The sequence below is a fragment of the Oryzias latipes genome, chromosome 10, assembly GCF_002234675.1.
Source record: "Oryzias latipes chromosome 10, ASM223467v1".
Classification (NCBI taxonomy): Eukaryota; Metazoa; Chordata; class Actinopteri; order Beloniformes; family Adrianichthyidae; genus Oryzias; species Oryzias latipes.
The window spans coordinates 27178615-27197286 of NC_019868.2; the positions used below are offsets into that span (position 1 = coordinate 27178615).

Here is an 18672-nt window from a genome sequence, read left to right on the forward strand (position 1 = left end):
CTGAGACTCCTGCTGGGTTGTTTTAATGGGGAAAATTAGCCAACCAGAAAGGTGGATCCTGTTTGTCATGCTCCACTGCCCCCCCCCCCCCCCCCCCCTTCCACTCAGTCGGCCAAGGAGGCATCCTCTGTTGTCCTCTGTGTCTCTCGGAGCTCTCTTGCCACTGTATCTCCAGCAGCTGCTGCTGCCTTCATGCATCCCTCTCCTCCAGCCTCCACACTCTGCCAGGCACAGATACATGCAGGATGTAGATCCAACAAACGCACACCATCACCATGACACACTGCAGACAAACCCATCAGAAATGCACTTGCACCTGCCGTAAAGTTCAAATCACAAACTGGATGCAGGATTTGTTTCTTTAATATTCCAGGTACGTCACAAAGCTGCAGATGCCCCCTCCAGCCCAAAGGCCGGAGCAAAATGACGAAGAAGAAGAAGGGGAATTAAACGCACAAATGAATTAGAATCACGTGTGTGATACGGGAGTCGGAGTGAACAGATGAGGGATGTGGAGAGAAAAGAGTGAGAGGTAAGGGAGTGAAGGATGAGATGAGGATATGCAAAGGGCTGAAAAGCGTCTTTGTTCTGGTCGCCCTCGAGACAGCTGACATGGCCACAAAAAGACCTTCTTTCAGAGCCAAGGAGACAGAGTCGGAGCAGGAGAGATGAAAAGAAACGGTGAGGTTTAGAACTTCTGGCACACTGGAAGGGTCACAGTAGAAACCAACAACCGTTTGATTCATCTCATCATTTGTGGTCGACGATACGATTCCTATTGGTTCATTTTGATTCACGGAGCTAAAAATTGATCCGATTCAAAAGATCAACCAGTGTGAGATAAAAATTTGGGAACTGAACAGTGCAGGGGAAGTTTTCCACATGCCATGAATTTCTCACACGATAATAAAGTGTGAAATACGTTTTGTAAAGGCAAAGGTCGATAGGATGAACAACTTGCCTCAGACTGATGTAATTAATTGACACGCCCCTTTAGACAATGCAGTTTAGGCATATGTTCTTATGTTTAATAAACATTCTAGTTTGTTTCGGACAATGACAGCAGTCAAACTGCAAAAAAAACAAACGTTTTCCGTGTTTTTCTTGTAAAAATGTAATAATGAATTTCTGAAAGCATTCTGGGTTAATCACACCAGGATTCACTCGTAAGCCCAATAAGACTTGTTTTCAGGTGGGTTTATTTGTCTGCTGAGTTTCTTTAGAGTTCAGAGGAGTTTTCAAACTCATTGTAACTTTATTTGTCGCAGTAAATGCAAAAAGGTCAACTGTAACACATTTCATGCTGCTTTGGTGAGGCGGTGTGCGCAATTTGACTAAACTGGTCGAATTGATGAACTGCTAAAAAACTGAAATGCTTCAGATTGGAATCTGTCTTCGTTAAGAACACGATGCTGTAAGATCATTTAAAATGTTGGCCTTTTTTTTTTTATCAGGAAGTTGAGGGGTGGTGAACCTCATCAAACGTGGCTGCCCCCCCTTTTAAGTTTAAGTTTAAGTCAGTCCTAAATTTCTGTGTTTAAGACGACTGTCATGGTTGTTTGTCCTGCTCAAATTAGAAAATGCCTCATCCAAATCAGCAATAAAACAACAAAAGGGCCACAGGGCCAAGGCTTTTTTTTGTCTGTTTTTTTAAAGAACAAACCAACAAGTAATCCAGAAAGAGAGTTTCAAATGTTTCACCCTGGACAACAAAAAGGCAAAAGAAACAGCAAACGTGGTGTCCAAGTTGAGGACAAAAATGTAACCCATCATCAGCCTGCCACGCTTTAAGTGCTGAGTGACAGAAGGTTGGATTTATGCCAGTTGCTGGGGTTGAAATTGATTTCTAAAAGCATGAAATTATGATATGTAGCTGCTGAAGTCACTGTAATAAATGCAGAAGACCCTAAATAGACTGTGGGTGGTTTCTGTAAAAAAAAAAAAAAAAAGGTAATTCTTGACGTTTTCTCCTTTTTGGTGTTTTATGAACTGTGGTGACTCCTGACAAGAAATGCTATAAAGGTGAACAGCGAATTCATACATCCCGTAAAAAAAACTGAATCCCCTAATAGAGCACTAAGTGGTGAGTATGTGAAGGAGTTCAGACACAACCTTTTCTCAGAAATATTGCCCTTTTATTGCCTGTTTTTCCTGCTTCCTCTGACTTAACACGTCCCAAAAACTGTTGAACAACACAAGGGAAGCACATCTGTAGAAAAACAAGTTTTCTTTGAATGTAATACTTGCAGATTCTGTTTATATTCTTAACTCAGATGTCAAAAACACGAAGAGGAAATAGAAATGGAACACTTGTGTGGAATTTTTGAAACAAAAACATATTTTCAAAACCAACACAAAACCTGAAATACTTCTAGTTTTCATTGATTTTTTTTTTTTTTTTTTTTTTTTTTTTTTTCCACCGGAAACTTGAGATTTTGTTGGATCTCTTCCCTTTTTACTCCTAGTTCCTGGCCCCAAGGGGTGAAGCGACTCTTCAACCCATCCTACTCATCCAACCCAAACACAGAGCAACCCAAAAGCGCCATCAAACGAGAACACACTCCGGCTGCAGACCACATCAGAGGGTGTCCATTCCACAGTCCACAGGTCCTTAGATAAACACATTATTCTAGATTAAACGCTTCCCATATTTGTTATTCTTTCATTTGAAACTCCAGGCGGATTTGGTATGAAACCCCAAATCAGATGCGCATTCTTTTGAAAGAGAGAGCGGGCCGACGGGGAAGCATGCTGAAAGTTTGGTGAATGAGGGGGGCGGATGAGAATTCCCTTTCGGAGCGAGAACTTGCAACAACATTTGTGCAGATTCAGCCGATCACTCCGGCTTCTTCCTCACACCCGTCCAACAAAGACGGCGCTGTTTTGTCAAGAAGTGCTCGCCCCCCCTCCCTGAAACTTACCCAACCCTATTCAGCATTCTGCACAAAACCAGGAAGTGTGCTCTCCACGGAGGTCCACCGCTGGCTCCGAATCAGATCCAATTGATTCAAGAGGCGCTGATCCTCAGAGGGCCGCGGCGGTGTGTGAGAGGCTTTTATTTCCACGCCACACCAGTTTGAATAGACATAGAAGGTGACAGATGAGCAGCACAGCTGTCCGCTGGGAGGCCTAAACTGTAGACTTTGTAGACAGTGATGATTGTCCTGCTCAATTATGCTGTTATGCTGAAATTACTGCCAGAGCCCCCACCCCCTCACCCCCTGTCAGAGTCCAGGTTGGAGGCAGCAGTGAGGTGATGATGTGTGTTGAGAGATCACAGATTGGCCTCCTACAGGTACCGGACAGCCGGGTGGAGCTGCTGAAGGAGACGGGGTTGCAAAGCCTCTTTTATCAATCACCACTTACAAATCCAACACTTTCCTTCACGTTGAGGCGGGGGGGTGGGGGGCTGGTGGGGAGGACGGTTCTCCACCGTTCGCTCAAACATTAGCAGTCATCGCACAATCCAGTCACCAAGTGTGTCTGAAAATCATCCACAATCTGATGCTCTTGAGTGATCCCTGCCTCGGCTTTCTGCATACTAATTCAGCCGTGGGCGACAAAGGAGAAGCACGTCGGGCTGTAACTCGCAGCAGAGCGTCAGCTTTCCTCCCAACGTGTTTATTTTCATAAACTGCGCAGCCTCGACTTCGCAGCGGAGCGACGTGCGTTGTGGACAGAGCGTTCCTGCTGCAGTGCGTTTGATGTCTCTCTTGGACCCTGGAGACTTTGCTCATGCATAACCACAGTGTGTCTGTCTGATCTGCCTCTGCGTGCTGCTCGGAGAAGGTTAGGGTGGGCGTGGGGGGGGGGGGGGGACTTGCACATTAAGCAACGTGCTCCTGAATAAACACAACTTTGCGGTGGAAGAAAACAAAAGCAAAGAGGACTTCTGTAATATTTATTGAGTGAGAAGAGCTAAAAAGGGAACGGCTCGTCCTGCATCATTTAGCTCTCCGCATCGGCTGCGTAAAAACCTTCTACCGCTGAAGTTCTCCATCCTGGCTGCGCGTTGAACTGGGAGCCGGGGGGTGTGGTGATGGTGGTTCAGTATGCTGGTGAGGACTCTCCAACTGCAGAGGGGGCACAGGGGTCACGAGGTGTGCGTCTGTGTTGCTGCGATGGCAGCATCGGTCCTCCAGGGCTCAGCGGGCTAATTAATAATGAATCCCAGAGACTCTGCGTTTGAAATGCAGATGTGTGAATGCCGGCTCCGCCTGCTCCTTCAGAAGGACTGGTGCGTGTGCGTGTGTGTGTTTGCGTCTTAGTGTGGGGGTGTTCGAGGGCCGCAGGGAAAAGTGTGTTAGCTGGTTGTTTAGCTGTGGCAGAGAATTTGCCGCCGTAGCCTACATGAAACTCGCAGGGGCCATTAATTAAACATCGAGCACATTTGACTTTTGAGTGAGATTTTTTGAAAGACCGTCATCAGATTTTGATCTGAGGGGGTTTTCATAACAAGCCTGCCCTCCTTCCTGCTCCAGAGTCCTCGTCCGTGCACCAGCTCTCTGCAGAAGAGGAAAAAAGCAGAGGAGGATGCGGGTTAACAAGTGGATGAAGATGCGGAGAGGTGTCCAACTTCCCAGACTTGATGAAGTCTGTTGACTTTTTTTTCTCTGTTTGAGCAGTTGAATATTTAGCCATTTGATGCCTATTGATGCAAATATGCACCAAACCATTCTGCTCCAAACTTCCCTCCATTTAGAATCTACTTGAAAGGAGAAACAGTTATTTTATTTTTCTTACAAAGGGGTGAACAGATGGTTATGCTGTGTAAAAACCTAAGAGCTGACCCACAAATAGAGAAACCCCCTTTGTACTCAGCACCTGTAACACAAGAAACTCCACAACAAGAGAAATGAGAATGGTTCTAATTAATATCTTTTACATGATTACAGATAAAAGATGAAATCTAAAGTAATATTCCAGCTGTTGCTTGAGCTGCACATCTTTTTTCCTTCGATTGATCCGTTTGGAAGCAAAACGGTCGTTAATGCTGGACCTGCTGCAGCTGAACTCATCCTCTAATTGCCTAAATGTGATTTTACGCTGCAAATCGTTCAATTATTTCTGTGCTAATATTAAAGACCTTCGATATTTAATTTAATTCTTTGCATGCAGTGTCCCCATCATAATGTAATTCCAGAAATCTCAATGACACCGACATAAAGGAGCTGTGAAAATCAAAGGTGTTTACTGCTGTTTAGATGTATTATTTCATTGACTTAAAACTTTCTTTTTTTAAGAGAATTTGCAATACTTGGTAAATTATGTGTTTTGTTCAAATTACCAGGCAGATTTTTTAATTAGTTTTCTTTTTAACAAGTATCATTTTTATTTTAAAACTTCAGATCAGGATGGTTTGGAATGGCAGTTCAGATAAAATTCCAGCAACACTTAAATCTCCAGCTGCAGTAGACGATTTAGCCCATTTCTGAACTCTTATTATATATATATATATATATATATATTATTTGTTTTTGGTATTTTAAGTGTATTTATCCTTTTGTAGTATTTTGTGTCTAATCCAAGCATGTCCAGGACCAAAATTCCTGGACTTTCAGGAAGCTTTATGATGTTGTATAGTTATGTAAACACAGTTTTACGTGATGTCTGTGAAGTCAGCAAAACGCAGAGAATCCCAAAACGCCGACAACCGGAGAGCGCGTTGCGTCTGAGCGCACGGTTTTACGCATGCGCTTAGGGTACTATTCCACACCTGTGCATCTCAATAAACAACACATAAACACAGAGTGTTTGTCTGTTTGTCAGCTTTTAATTTTTTAAAGCTTAAACGACATTTGTAGTAAAAAAACAGTCCTGAAAATGAACAGCTTATCAGAGAAAAAACATGAAATTGGCTCTGTCTCCTCTGAACATGGTGTCACTGTCCTTCATTAGCAACGCCACGGGTTAATGGACTATTGATTTTTGTGTCTAGAAGCTTGGAGGACGACTTAGTTTAGACTGAAATATGACAAAGGATTAAAAAAACGCAGGCAAAAGAACAAATTAGGACAAACGTTTGCTTTAAAAAGAAACTAAAGGATTTTTTGTTTTCTTATTGGCAGAAAGCCACAAAAAAGTAGCCTTTGTCCTGCTAGGAGATAAATAAATAACCAGCGGTCATTGTTGGCCCGCTGAAGCAGAGATTTTTTGACTCCGTGGGGGAAAGTTTGCAAAGGTCATGACTCCAAAAGTGACAGGTCCTGCCCTGAAGCCAAAGGCTGTCTCTGCAGCAGACTGCAGCTGATTTATCTGCAGCAGCAGCAGCAGCTCAGAGTTTTGCTCCAAACAATAAAAACCAAAAGGCTGTTACATTTATTTGAATGAAATAAACAAAAAATATTGCAAACTCCAAATTGGAAAACAAAATAACATTGTGTAAAGTCACATTATTTTGTGCAATCCTGGACGTTTTAAGGTAAAACAAAAAGATTAAATATATATTACATTTACCCCTGAACAATATTGGCACATTTTTTCTTCATAAATTGTCAATTTAAAAGCTTTTTTATTTGCAGCCATTTATTTGCAGATCCAAAACGGGGAAAAAACATAATGTTTCATATAACAGACTATTCTTTGCATTTTATGTCAATTTTGGCATTTATTTTAAAAATAATTTAAGGGGAAATCCACACCTTTTCTTTTTGTTTTGAACAACAACAAATTAATCTTTTTTTTAATCCTTTGTGCCCAGTCTTTGTTTTCTTTTTACAAAGTGCATCATTTCGGCGTTTCGGTGTTTGTTTATTTATCCAGCTGTACATATATAAATAAATATATAGCGAGTAAACAGCCTGAGTCACGGGATAATCTGTTAAAAAAAGAAAATCCCTCAGCCGCCGCGCGCGCAAAACGCAAACAACCAGAAACAGGCGATTCTACAAAAAAAGGCAAAGAATAAAATTAAAGAAATTACAGCTCGTTTGTTTTGAAGCAGTAATATGCGCTTTGGTAGGAGAGAGCCCGCAGTGCTGCAAGTGTAGCAGAGCTGGCTCGGGTTATTTCTGTGAATGGGCTCTTTATTGGAGGCGCGGAGCGGGGATTTGCCTTTTATTCGCCTCGCTATGGAAACGCGCTCGACGGCAGAAAAATGTTGATGTGAATAAAAGGGAATCGGCACAAGGAGCGTTTCTAGAGAAGCATCTGTTACACTTAGAAACTTAGACTATGGAGAGCATCACCCCTCCCCCCACCCCATCTGAAAGTCCATGCGCCACAAAAACACACTATTTTTTGCAATACAGAAACTGTGCCACGTTTTATTTATTATTTACTTCTGCTTAAGGAGGAATTGGAAATCACGTTTTACACTTTCTGCGCTTCACAGAGACTTAATCTTTGGCAAAAAGACTTTTCTTAAACGGATGATTAATTCTCCGAAATCAATTTCTCGTAGTGTGTAATCAATATAACAGCGCTGCCGTGCAATGTGGGGCTACTTCCCAACAAACATCACTTTCTCCACCCCTGAAGACGCAAAACCGAGTGATCCAGTTCACTAAAACTGGGGAAGTGGAGCAACAAACTGCAGATCATCAAACAATCAATCACTTTGGCCCACAATCTAAGAGGCGTAAAGATTTAAAACGCAGCTAAAAAAAAAAATCAAAATCCACAATGGACTCCTCTTTCTGCCACCTAAAGTGCCCCATCTCCCCCTGGATCCTGTCTACCGTTGCTCTGCTGCCTCCAGCCCCTCCAGCGGTTTAATCCGCATCTCCATCCCTCCGGTCAGCTCACCTGCCGCGGCCTTCCTCCCCCTCCGCTCTCCGCGGCTCAGTTTTAAAGCTCGCCTCGCTGTTCCTTTAATGACTTTCTGGTGGCTGCAGCCTTCTTTTATTTCTCCTAAATGTATGAAAATGTATGCAAATTTAAATCAAGCTTAACCCGGGGAGCTGGAGCAATATGTTTAATGGAGTTTCAAACCAATAAGAGGACTGTGACGCAGCCTTCTAATGGCAAATATAATTACGCAGCAAAGTTCCCTTCGAGATGTAGTTATTTTTCAACCCACGATGGCTGTGGAATAATTAAGTGAGCAAGGAGAGGGTTTGGGTTCAAAACAGTGCCGCAATGTGCGCAAAAGGGCGACGAAGAATGCAATTCTTTGACTTTAGACTAAGTTGTAATTTATTTTTCTTTGGATATTTATTGAATTCGCAGTTTTATTTTAATGGCTGTCACAGAAATCTCGTTTCATGGATCAAACTAGTGTTTTACAGACCCGGTCTTGTGTTGTTTTCATCTCGTGATTAAGGATTAAAAATGAGCCTCGCGTAAATTACCGTGCGTAAAACGCGCGTCTTTCCACAAACACCTGAGGAAATTTCTCTTAAGTTAATCATTAGGAGCAAGAACTGCTTTTAGTTTGATTGTACCTCTGTAATTTAAGTGCTGGCACGTCTATGAAATGCCACTGCGCTTTAATCTCTTTCTTCGCACGCGCTCAAGGGTGACAGGAGCAGCAATAAACCCGCGCGTAAATCAGTTGGAAACTTTAATTAATAAACAGGAACTGCGCTCTGCGCTCGCATCACTCTGCAGCCAAACCCAATGGACCAGGACCCCAGGACCCACACTTCCGGTTCGACTGCTCCGCTTTCCAAGGAGGACGTCCCGACTTCTGCGCCGTCATTGGTCGAAACGTGTCCCCGGGAGGAGTGTGAGTGGTGGCGCGGGCTGTCAGTCAGTGCCAGGCAGCTGCCAGCTCTGGGAGAGGGGGGATGTCAGAGGCTGAGCTGCCGCCTCTCTTCAGTAGCATTGGTGGGGTTGAGCAGCCAGCATGGCCACAGCTGCCTCCAGCCCCTATACCCTGCTCAGCTCCAGCTCCATGATCCACGCGGACAGCCAGGCCATGCAGCCTGCGAGTCCATACAGAGCGCATCAGAAACTCCTCCAGAGTGACTACCTGCAGAGCGTCCAGAGCAACGGGCACCCCCTCGGGCACCAGTGGGCGACCAGCCTGTCGGAGGGCAGCCCCTGGTCGACCTCCATGGAGCAGCAGGACATCAAACCAGGCCGGGAGGACCTGCAGCTCGGCATCATCCACCACCGCTCCCCGCACGTCGCGCACCACTCCCCTCATCACAACAACCACCCGGGAGGCTGGGGGACTCCGGTTTCCCACAACAACTCCTCCATCACCAGCGGGCAGCAGATCAACCTCTACTCCCAGACGGGCTTCACTGTCAACGGCATGCTGGATCACGGCGGGCTCACACCGCCGTCCAACCCACAGGGCCAAGGCATGCACCCGGGCCTCAGGGACACGCTCAGCCCCGAGCACAGCGACCTCGGCGGGCACCACTGCCACGACCACTCCGACGAGGAGACGCCAACCTCGGACGAGCTGGAGCACTTTGCCAAGCAGTTCAAACAGAGGCGGATCAAGCTGGGCTTCACGCAGGCGGACGTGGGCTTGGCTCTGGGCACGCTGTATGGTAACGTCTTTTCCCAAACCACCATCTGCAGGTTCGAGGCGCTGCAGCTGAGCTTTAAGAACATGTGCAAACTAAAGCCGCTGCTGAACAAGTGGCTGGAGGAGGCGGACTCCTCCACGGGCAGCTCCAGCAGTATAGACAAGATAGCAGCTCAGGGGAGAAAGAGGAAGAAGAGGACGTCCATCGAGGTGAGCGTGAAGGGAGTTCTGGAGACGCACTTTCTTAAGTGTCCAAAGCCGTCCGCGCAGGAGATCTCCTCGCTGGCGGACTCGCTGCAGCTGGAGAAGGAGGTGGTGCGCGTGTGGTTCTGCAACCGCAGGCAGAAGGAGAAGCGCATGACTCCGCCGGGGGAGCCTCCGCCGCCTCCTCCGCACGAGGGACCCTATTCTCACAGCGGGGGGGACGCGTCCTCGTGCCACGATCTCTGACCGGAGGCGCGGGGGGAGGAATACCGCGAGCGCAGAGGCTCGCGCTGGCCTCTTCCCAGCCGCGCGCCTCTCGTCTCGGCACAGACTTCTCCAGACGCCTCCCGCTCTGGATCCCAACAGAGACACCTGCTCAGCCTTCTCTCAGTCACGGGGGCATTTTTCTAAAAAACAAAACAAAAAAAAGACAAGAAAAAAAGTGTCTCAGTCACTTTCGGAACCCGCCGACTTCTTTTTTCTACGTCACGGATTTAAAAATGTGCCTATAATGTACCTTCCAGCGCCTTCTGCTAGTCTCCTAAAGATGTTAACGCGGGACTGAAGCTGTTTGGGTTTCCCTCAAACAAACGCAAGGCTCTCATCCCTCTTCCTAATTGATTTGTTGCAGCTCCAGGTGCTCCCAAAAACATCTTTGATAACAATTTTTTTTACAACATTAAAGCACTTGGAAGATTTGTATTCTTCCATATTCTTGTTTGTAGCTTCCGCGCAGAGTTCCAGCTTCCTTTTTTATTCTTTTCATTTTACTGACTCTCGACCATATAAACTGTGTAGACTCTGATCCAGAGAATTAGAAAGACCTGCCTATAATTTTAATGTACGCTCAATTCAATATAAACAAACAAACAAAAACATTTTATAATCACAAATATTCCTGGATTTGGTTTTGTTTACTTCGTATTTGTACAGTTTTATATATTATCCCTTTTGAAGTCGTTAATTTAAACATTTGCTGTTAGTTATTCATGCACTTAATTAGTGATGTTTAAAGAAAAAAGCAGGAAAACAAACAAATAAAAAAACACAGAACATATTTTCCATAACGATCGAAATGTTTCAGCAGTTTTATTCCAAATTACAATGACAGCTCGAGCAATTATTTATTTTCACTATAAAGCTTGTATTATGTTTTGAAATAATATTAATAATAATAAAAATGTATGTTGTAATAAAATGTTTTTTTTTCTCTGTTTAAAAGAGAAATTGATGTTTGTAAAATTATTAAATAATTTCCTATTGGAGGCAAATTTACATTTTTTAAATATTTTTAGAAAAGTGGTGTTTTTTTTGACAGATTTATTTTATTACGTCACTAAATCTAGAAAAATTGGACATATTTTTGCTTATATTTCTAAAGCTTCAGTTTTAGTCTGAAGTCAAAAGGCAGCTGTAAAATGTCCAGCGGTTCAACAGGATCTCTGCGGATCACAGCAACGCTGAGGCGCTTTCTCCACTGAAATGTTATTGTCCGGGCCCTCTGCCCTCCTCAATCAGACATGCGTGATTTATCGCCTGGGCTGCTGGGCCTGACATAAAAAAAAAAACACAATGACACACTGACACGCGCACCAGAGCAGATGCATTTCATTTCAAATACTACAGCTGTGCATAATTGGGGTGAAATAGACAGAAGATGCACAAACAAATAAATGTGGAGCCTGAAAATAATTTCTAGATTGAAATAAGTGTGGATGCAGCTCTGCTTGGCATCATTCAGAAATAGATCCGGGGAAAGGAGGGAGGGTGAAGGAAGCGAAAGAAGAGGACAGGGAGAGGGGAAGAGGAAAGGCGGAAGGGTGCTAGCGCAGAGCCTGACTGGAATACTAATGCGTCTGAATTTATGCATCTCCTCAGTCTGCAACCCCGGGAGGGGGTGGGGGAGACAGAGAAAAGGGAGGGTGTGAAGGGTGGAGGTGAAAGAGGGCGGTTATGTTGAAGAACAGGGAAGTAAAATCATGGCTGATTGATTCCATCCATCTATTTAGGTCTGAAATAATCCCTGATTTCTTTGGGATGGGGGGGGGGGGGGGGGCAAAAGTGCAAAAAGAAACAGCGCTCCTCTGCATCCTCACCCTGCAAAAGAGTCGACCTTTACTCACACATCCACATGTGTGTTTAAAGTGGATCACCCACAAGAATACCCCACCAGTGTAAAAAAAAAAAAAAAGATGACTTTCCTTTGAAGGTCAATGAAAACAAAAGCTCACTTTAGAGATTTCAGTATTTAAAAAAAAAATATTTGACTCAGATTTGCTATTTTTCTATCTGAACTAGTAAAACAGTTTATGAGAAACAACACAGTAAAGGGAGAAGGGACTCGAACCGCATCAGATTGAGGATTAAGCAGAATTGGACACACGCTTCTGTAGAATTACACCTCATGAAAAACGTCCTGAAAATTATATTCAAGTTGTAAAAGACTGATAAACAGGCTTGATTTGGCTTTTATTTGTATATTTTTTCAACACAAAATAAAGCAAAGTAAACAGTAGGACAGGACTCTTTGCAGTCTCAGGTCACATAGAGGACACTGAGAGTCACAGTTCACTTTATTTAGACACAACCAACATCATGTCTGGCTCCCCTTTTGCTTCACATAAACAGAAACCTCACATGGAGGATCAGGAATGGGATCGATTGTTTCTTTTTTTAAACAAATTTAAATTAAAACTCTGATAATTTCTCTATTTCATGGACTCGTGCTTTCAGAAAAAGGATAAATGTGGCCATAAATGCTTAATATTTAAGTTAATTTAGTCTTTTTTTATTGTTGTTTTGTACAAACTAAAAATTCAAAAGCACCAAAATATTTTGGAAGGTTATCAGATATAAGCATAACTTTCTGGGAAAAATGAAAAATGTAAATCAAATTTAAAAATTAAAATGTTCCAGGGTTAGAGTGAAAAATATTTAATTTGCAAAAAAGAAAAGGATTTGTGATATTTTATGATTAGAATAATCTAAAAATGTGTCTTTTATTTTACAAAAACAACAAAGGTCACCTTTTGTGAAGATTACATAAATGATTGTTGTTTTTTTTAATTTGTTTTGAAAGCTAAATACTTTTAGACGATCACCTTTCAATTTGGGTTGATCATATCAACGTGAAAAAAAATTATCATTTTTTTTTCCTTGCATTTTTCCCTTGCACCACATCTGTTTATACTCCCTCATGTCTCTGAAGGGTACTGGTGCTACCTCACAGTGACCACACTTGATAAGTGATCACCTGAGGGCAGAGGACCACTCTCAGTATTGATAACGCATTAGAGGACAGTTGGCTCCAAATCAACTGTAGCTGGAGAGAAAACGAAGAGGAGGAAGCTGTGCGAGAAAGGAGGTGTCGGAGAAGAAAAGAGAAGACAGAGCAATCCGAAATAGGATTAATCGTGTAACCTAAAATCAATTTCACATCCTCAGCTCTGGCATCCCCTGACAGGGATGGGCAGCTTTTAGGCTGGGGGGGGGGACATCCGAGCAACCCAACGTGGAAATAAAAATCTTCACGGATGGAGGAAGGAAATGAAACTCTTCATATCTGCTGTCAAAATTTAAGTTGGGAAGTGTGCGCACAATCTGCTTCCCTTTCCAACACAGTTGACAAAATAACTTGGCATTGATTTTTTTTCCAAGGTTTTCATCATGCATGCTAGTATAATTTTGTTTATGTAACAAAATCTGGTGCTAAATTTGTGAACAGCAGTCATGTGTGATCCTCATGATCCTCACCATCGTTGCTGCGGCATCTGTGTCTTTGCAAGTGTTGTAACTCTTGCAGCTCCTCTGCCGTGGTGCGGCGTGATTGCTCCATTAAGGAACACAAAGTGACAACTACAGTTTGTTATTTTGAGGCTGCACATTGTGCTGCCATGTTAGGTGGTCACACATGGCTGCATGCTGACAATTAAGAGGTCATATTTCATACTGGCATGTTAAGAGAAAGTCTGTCACCAGACTACAAGCATGTCTGTTAAACTGCAGGCGTTTGGCTGCCTAACTCTAACCAGCCCAGACTTGGGCTCCTTTCGCACCACGCCGGTTTGAGCCGGACTAAAAGTTTTTTTGCTCAGACTGTCCAAGGTGTGAAAGCTCTCGTAACCTTTGGCGTTCCTTGAATTATTGTATTTCTTTGACCGTTTATACAACTAACATAAATCCAACGGATTCAGAAGCTGAGAAAAGTGGTTTTGCTTTGATATGCAACACTTTACCTTTTGACGGCTCAAACGCGCCTTTCTCCATAGCAGAATCAGCTGATTTATGATGATTTCATAAAGTGTTGCATATCAACGTAAAGCCACCTTTCTCAGCTTCAGAATTTATGTTATTGCGTCATATTGAAGAGTTATTTTAGGTCAATGAGGGTGTGTTTGGTGTCTGCGACGACAGCTCTGGTGTAAAAGGATTCAAACCTGGTGCGGACAAAGAAACGTAGCCTTGGTACACCTGAAAAAATTGGGTTTTGAATGCATGCTTATGAACCTGTGTGTGATTCAATGATTTAAACCAAAAGAGGGGACAGTAATGAATGTGATTTGATTATTTAGAGCAAAGCCTTTTACACAATTTAAATATAAAATCCATAGGTCAAATCTAAAACACTTGAATCAACAAAAAAACTGAAAATGTCTCATGACGGCTTTATTGCCAGGTTTTCTTCTTGACTTTCTTCAGAGCTCATTTATTCCAAACCCAAATGAACCAGGTCTGGTAAACTATTCTGTTTTAAATGTTTTTGCAATATGATATCTCAGTGAAAAAGGCAAAATGAGGATAAGAAGGACGCACACACACACACACGCCACACCGCGTAGAAATTATTCCATAGTCATAGTTCCTCCTGATTTTAGTCTAGTGTTGTCTGAAACTAGCTTTGACCCGGATAGGAAGAAATAACCCAAAGAAACACACATAAAAGCAGGTAGTCTTTCACCTTTACTTCCTCTCACCACTTTTAACAAAACAATTTACACGTATCTATCTATCTATCTATCTATGTCGATATATATGATATATTTTAAATAATTAGGATTTCTTTGCATTCATGTTTTTTTCTTCTACTAAATTAAAGCACTCTATTGCACAGACCAAATGTCCTTGGCACATTTTGGTCCAAGACTTCTTGAAGAAAGCTGTCAAAGTTCATGTAAACTCTCTTGCAGATCAAAGAAAAAAATGTTGATCCACTTGAAAATATGAATTTTGATTGACTTGGAAGTGAACTCTGGTGTGGTCTATTGTGCAAAATCCAAAGGACTATTCATTGAGCTGAAGGGAACAAGTAAGCAAAAAAAAAGGGTTGGACCCTCACTCTACTAAGAGGTGTTGCCTACATAAACAGTCCACTCTTGAAAATGGTAAACGAAGTGTACTTATAGGAGGCTCAAAGTGTTTTACAGCCAAAGTCTTATTCACCCTCATTCAAATGCTGATGGAAACTCCGCTGCTGAACACTGGCACCAACCTATAACGACCAGGAGCAAAGAGGGATTCAGTGTCTTTCCCAAGGATACTTCTAGGTGGGAACCAAACCTGCGACATTCTGATCAGAGTCTGACCACTCTACCTCCGTACCATGGGTGTTGAAAGTGCAACCAGACCAAATAAAGGAGTATAATTTCTCTGCGCCCTTCAGCCATTTGATCCAAGTCCTCCAGGATTTTCCACCTTTTTGTCTAAGTGGTCCCTTTTGGGTCCAGCGTTTATGGAAAGTCCCCTAATGGTTGGTGTGTTGTCAGGTCACGGTCCCCACAATGGTAAAAAGACTCACACACAGTGCTTGTGAGGCAGGACGACACACAATAAATCACTGTGTCTGATATCTTCATTTGAGACAGAGGGCCAATCACTACTCGTCCTGCTTGTTCCACATTAAATCATTATCACACACGCTCACTCCATTAATTCTCTTGCTTTTATTAGCAGCAAGAGTGGCTCCACGCACACAGTGGACCAATGACGAGCACGGCATCTACCTCATCTGACAGCTAATGGCTTCATTAGAAGCAGCGTGTTAATTGGCTGACTTAAGGGAGACGCTTTTTAATGAGGATAAATAGACTCACACCTGAGCGGGGCGCTACCCAGCCACAGCAGTGGTGGAGGGACTTGGAGCGATAAGCAAATGTGGCCTGCAAATAAGACCGCGGAGCTCTGTGGTTCCTCCCAGCATAAACAGAGTGCCGTTTTCCATGCCAGGCAGACTTATTAGCCGAGTGGTTGATTAGCACCAGGAGGGCAAAACAAAGAGCAGTATGTCAAAGCAATTAGCCCCACTGTTTACCTCTCAGCTCCCGGGCTGACTCCAGAATTCATCTAATCCAAGGGAGGAAGAGGTGCACATGCTCAGACGGTCCCTGGAAAAAGACAACAGCTGGTCCCCGGGCTGGGGCGTGTGTCCGTGTGTGCGCATTGATGGGAGTGGTCCTCAAGCCACAATCCATCTGCTTTCCTGCCCAGATCCACATTCTCTGCTGTCTGGTCTTGAGTGCACACACACACACGTGCACGTAAACACACACAGATAAGAGAGGGGGGCTCGTGTTCAAAGGGAACTGGAGGTTTGTGGGTGCTGGACTGACAAAATGGAAACGAGGGAGACAGATCATTAACATAAAGATGGGACACAAGCTGACTTCACCACACCAGTTCAAAAATACCACACCATGCAATGGACATTAGCATCACCTAGTGGTCCTCACAAATTCTGCATGTTGGTCTTCAATCAAAGGTAGGGAACCAAATCATTTTTCCTTCTTTATGGTTTGTTTAGTTGTTGCTATGGAGTTTGGCACCCCACATACCCCAGGTATGTGTGAGATTTGGACCCACGTCATACGCTCATTGGATCCTAAGCCCAACACCTATGCGTCTACATCAACGACAACTGGTGCAGAAATGCAACGATGGTCGACAGCTACTGTTCCCAAGATATGGAATATCTGACTGTTAAATGCAGACCCTTCTACATTCCTCGTAAGTTTACCGTCGTCATGGTAACGGCCGTATACATACCACCCCATGCTAATGCTGGCGTAACCGTGGAGGTGCTGCACAATACAATAAGCACCTAGCAGAACTCTCATCCTTATGCAGTGCATTTAATACTGGGGACTTCAATCATGCTGATTTAAGGTCAGCACTTCCCAAATTTGATCAGCACATTAAATGCGCAACAAGGGGTGCAAACACACTGGACAAAGCCTACAGCAACATCCAAAAAGGCTACAGACCAACCCCTCTACCACATCTGGGTTTGTCTGATCACATGTCCTTGTTGCTGATTCCAGCATACAGCCCCGTCAGGAGGAGAGCCCCTCCAGTGACAAAGACTGTAAAAACATGGCCGGAGGGCGCTTCACAACAGCTGCAAGATGGCTTTGAGGACACAGACTGGAATGTGTTTGCACACCAGGACCTTGAGGAACAAACTTCATCCGTGCTCTCTTACATCAACTTCTGCGTTGACAACGTCACCGTGGTGAAACGTCACCGTGGTGAAACGTCACCGTGGTGAAACGTCACCGTGGTGAAATGTCACCGGGTGTACTCCAATCAGAAACCCTGGATGACAAAAGAGGTCCAGGTCCTGCTGAAGCATCGTGATGTTGCCTTCAGATCCGGTGACAAAGCACAATACAGTGCAGCCAGGGCTAGCCTTAAAGGAGACATCAGAGAGGCCAAGGCAGCTTACAAGAGGAGGGTTGAGGACACCTTCAGAGACAACAACACACGACAGGTCTGGCAGGGGGTCCAGCACCTTACCAACCACAAGTCCTGCAACACCACGACAGCTGTGGGCGATGTTGTGCTCGCAGAGGAGTGAAACCACTTATTTGAATGCTTCGAGGTGGATAGACCTGGGACAGCTGAACCCCATACTTCAGACTGCAGCAGCTTCACTCTCACGGTGCAGGAGCATGAAGTGAGGTGTATGCTGAGGGCAGTGAACCCCAGGAAGGCTGTGGGACCGGATGGTGTGACTGGGAAGGTCCTCAGGGAGCGCGCAAATCAGCTCGCTGGGGTCTTCACCAACATTTTCAACTCATCACTGTCTCAGTCCTACATTCCACCATGCCTGAAATCAGCTACGATTGTCCCGTTGCCAAAAAAGTCCTCCATCAACAGCCTCAATGACTCCCAACCAGTAGCTCTGACTCCTGTCATAATGAAGTGTTTTGAGAAACTGGTCCGACGTCACATCATGTCCTACCTCCCACCCACACTCGACCCACTACACTTTGCATACAGAGCTAACACATCGACAGAGGACGCCGTCGTCACACCACCAAATACCACCTGGAAACACAAGGGAGTTATGCTAGGCTGCTCTTTCTCGACTAGCTTTACATTTAATACAATACTGGCAGACAGACTGTCAGCAAAATTGTTGGATATTGGACTTCCTCCCACCACTTGCTGTTGGATCAGAGACTTTCTCTCTGATAGAGTGCAGAGAGTCAGAGTGGGTCCTCATCTCTCCACAGCCCTGAGTTTAACCCAGGCTCCCCAAAAGGCTGTGTGCTGAGTCCTCTGCTGTACACACTGTACACGTATGACTGTCAGCACACACCCAGACAATGCAGTCAGTAAGTTTGCCGATGACACAACTGTGGTGTGGCTTGTCTCTGGCGGAGATGAGACGGCATACAGGGATGGGATCCAGAGGATGGTGGGGTGGTTGTGCAGACAACAATTTGGTCCTAAACACTTAAAAAACAAGAGAAGTGATCGTGGACTTCAGGAGGAAAAAGTCAGATCTGCAGTCCATTGTCATTAATGGGGAGTGTGTGAAGAGAGTGCAAAATTTTAAGTACCTTGGTGTGTACGTTGAAGACCTCCAATGGAGCTCAAACACTACAGAGGTAATGAAAAAAGCCCAACAGCATCTTCACTTCCTGAGGATCCTCAGGAGGGTCAACCTGAAGAGAGAGCTGCTGGTTGCCTTCTATCGTTGCTCCATTGAGAGTGTACTAACATACTGCATCTCTGTGTGGTTTTCAAGCTGCACCATGGCACAC

At 44.2% G+C, this 18672-nt stretch overlaps 1 protein-coding gene across 1 annotated transcript; it reads left to right on the plus strand.

The window, feature by feature from the left end:
• The first annotated feature begins 8377 nt into the window (after positions 1 to 8377).
• pou3f4 (POU class 3 homeobox 4) lies at positions 8378 to 10886 on the plus strand. The gene has a single exon (XM_004073659.4). It carries the CDS (start codon positions 8789 to 8791, stop codon positions 9872 to 9874), a length of 1086 nt encoding a protein of 361 aa, XP_004073707.1. The 5' UTR covers positions 8378 to 8788; the 3' UTR covers positions 9875 to 10886.
• Positions 10887 to 18672: the final 7786 nt, after the last annotated feature.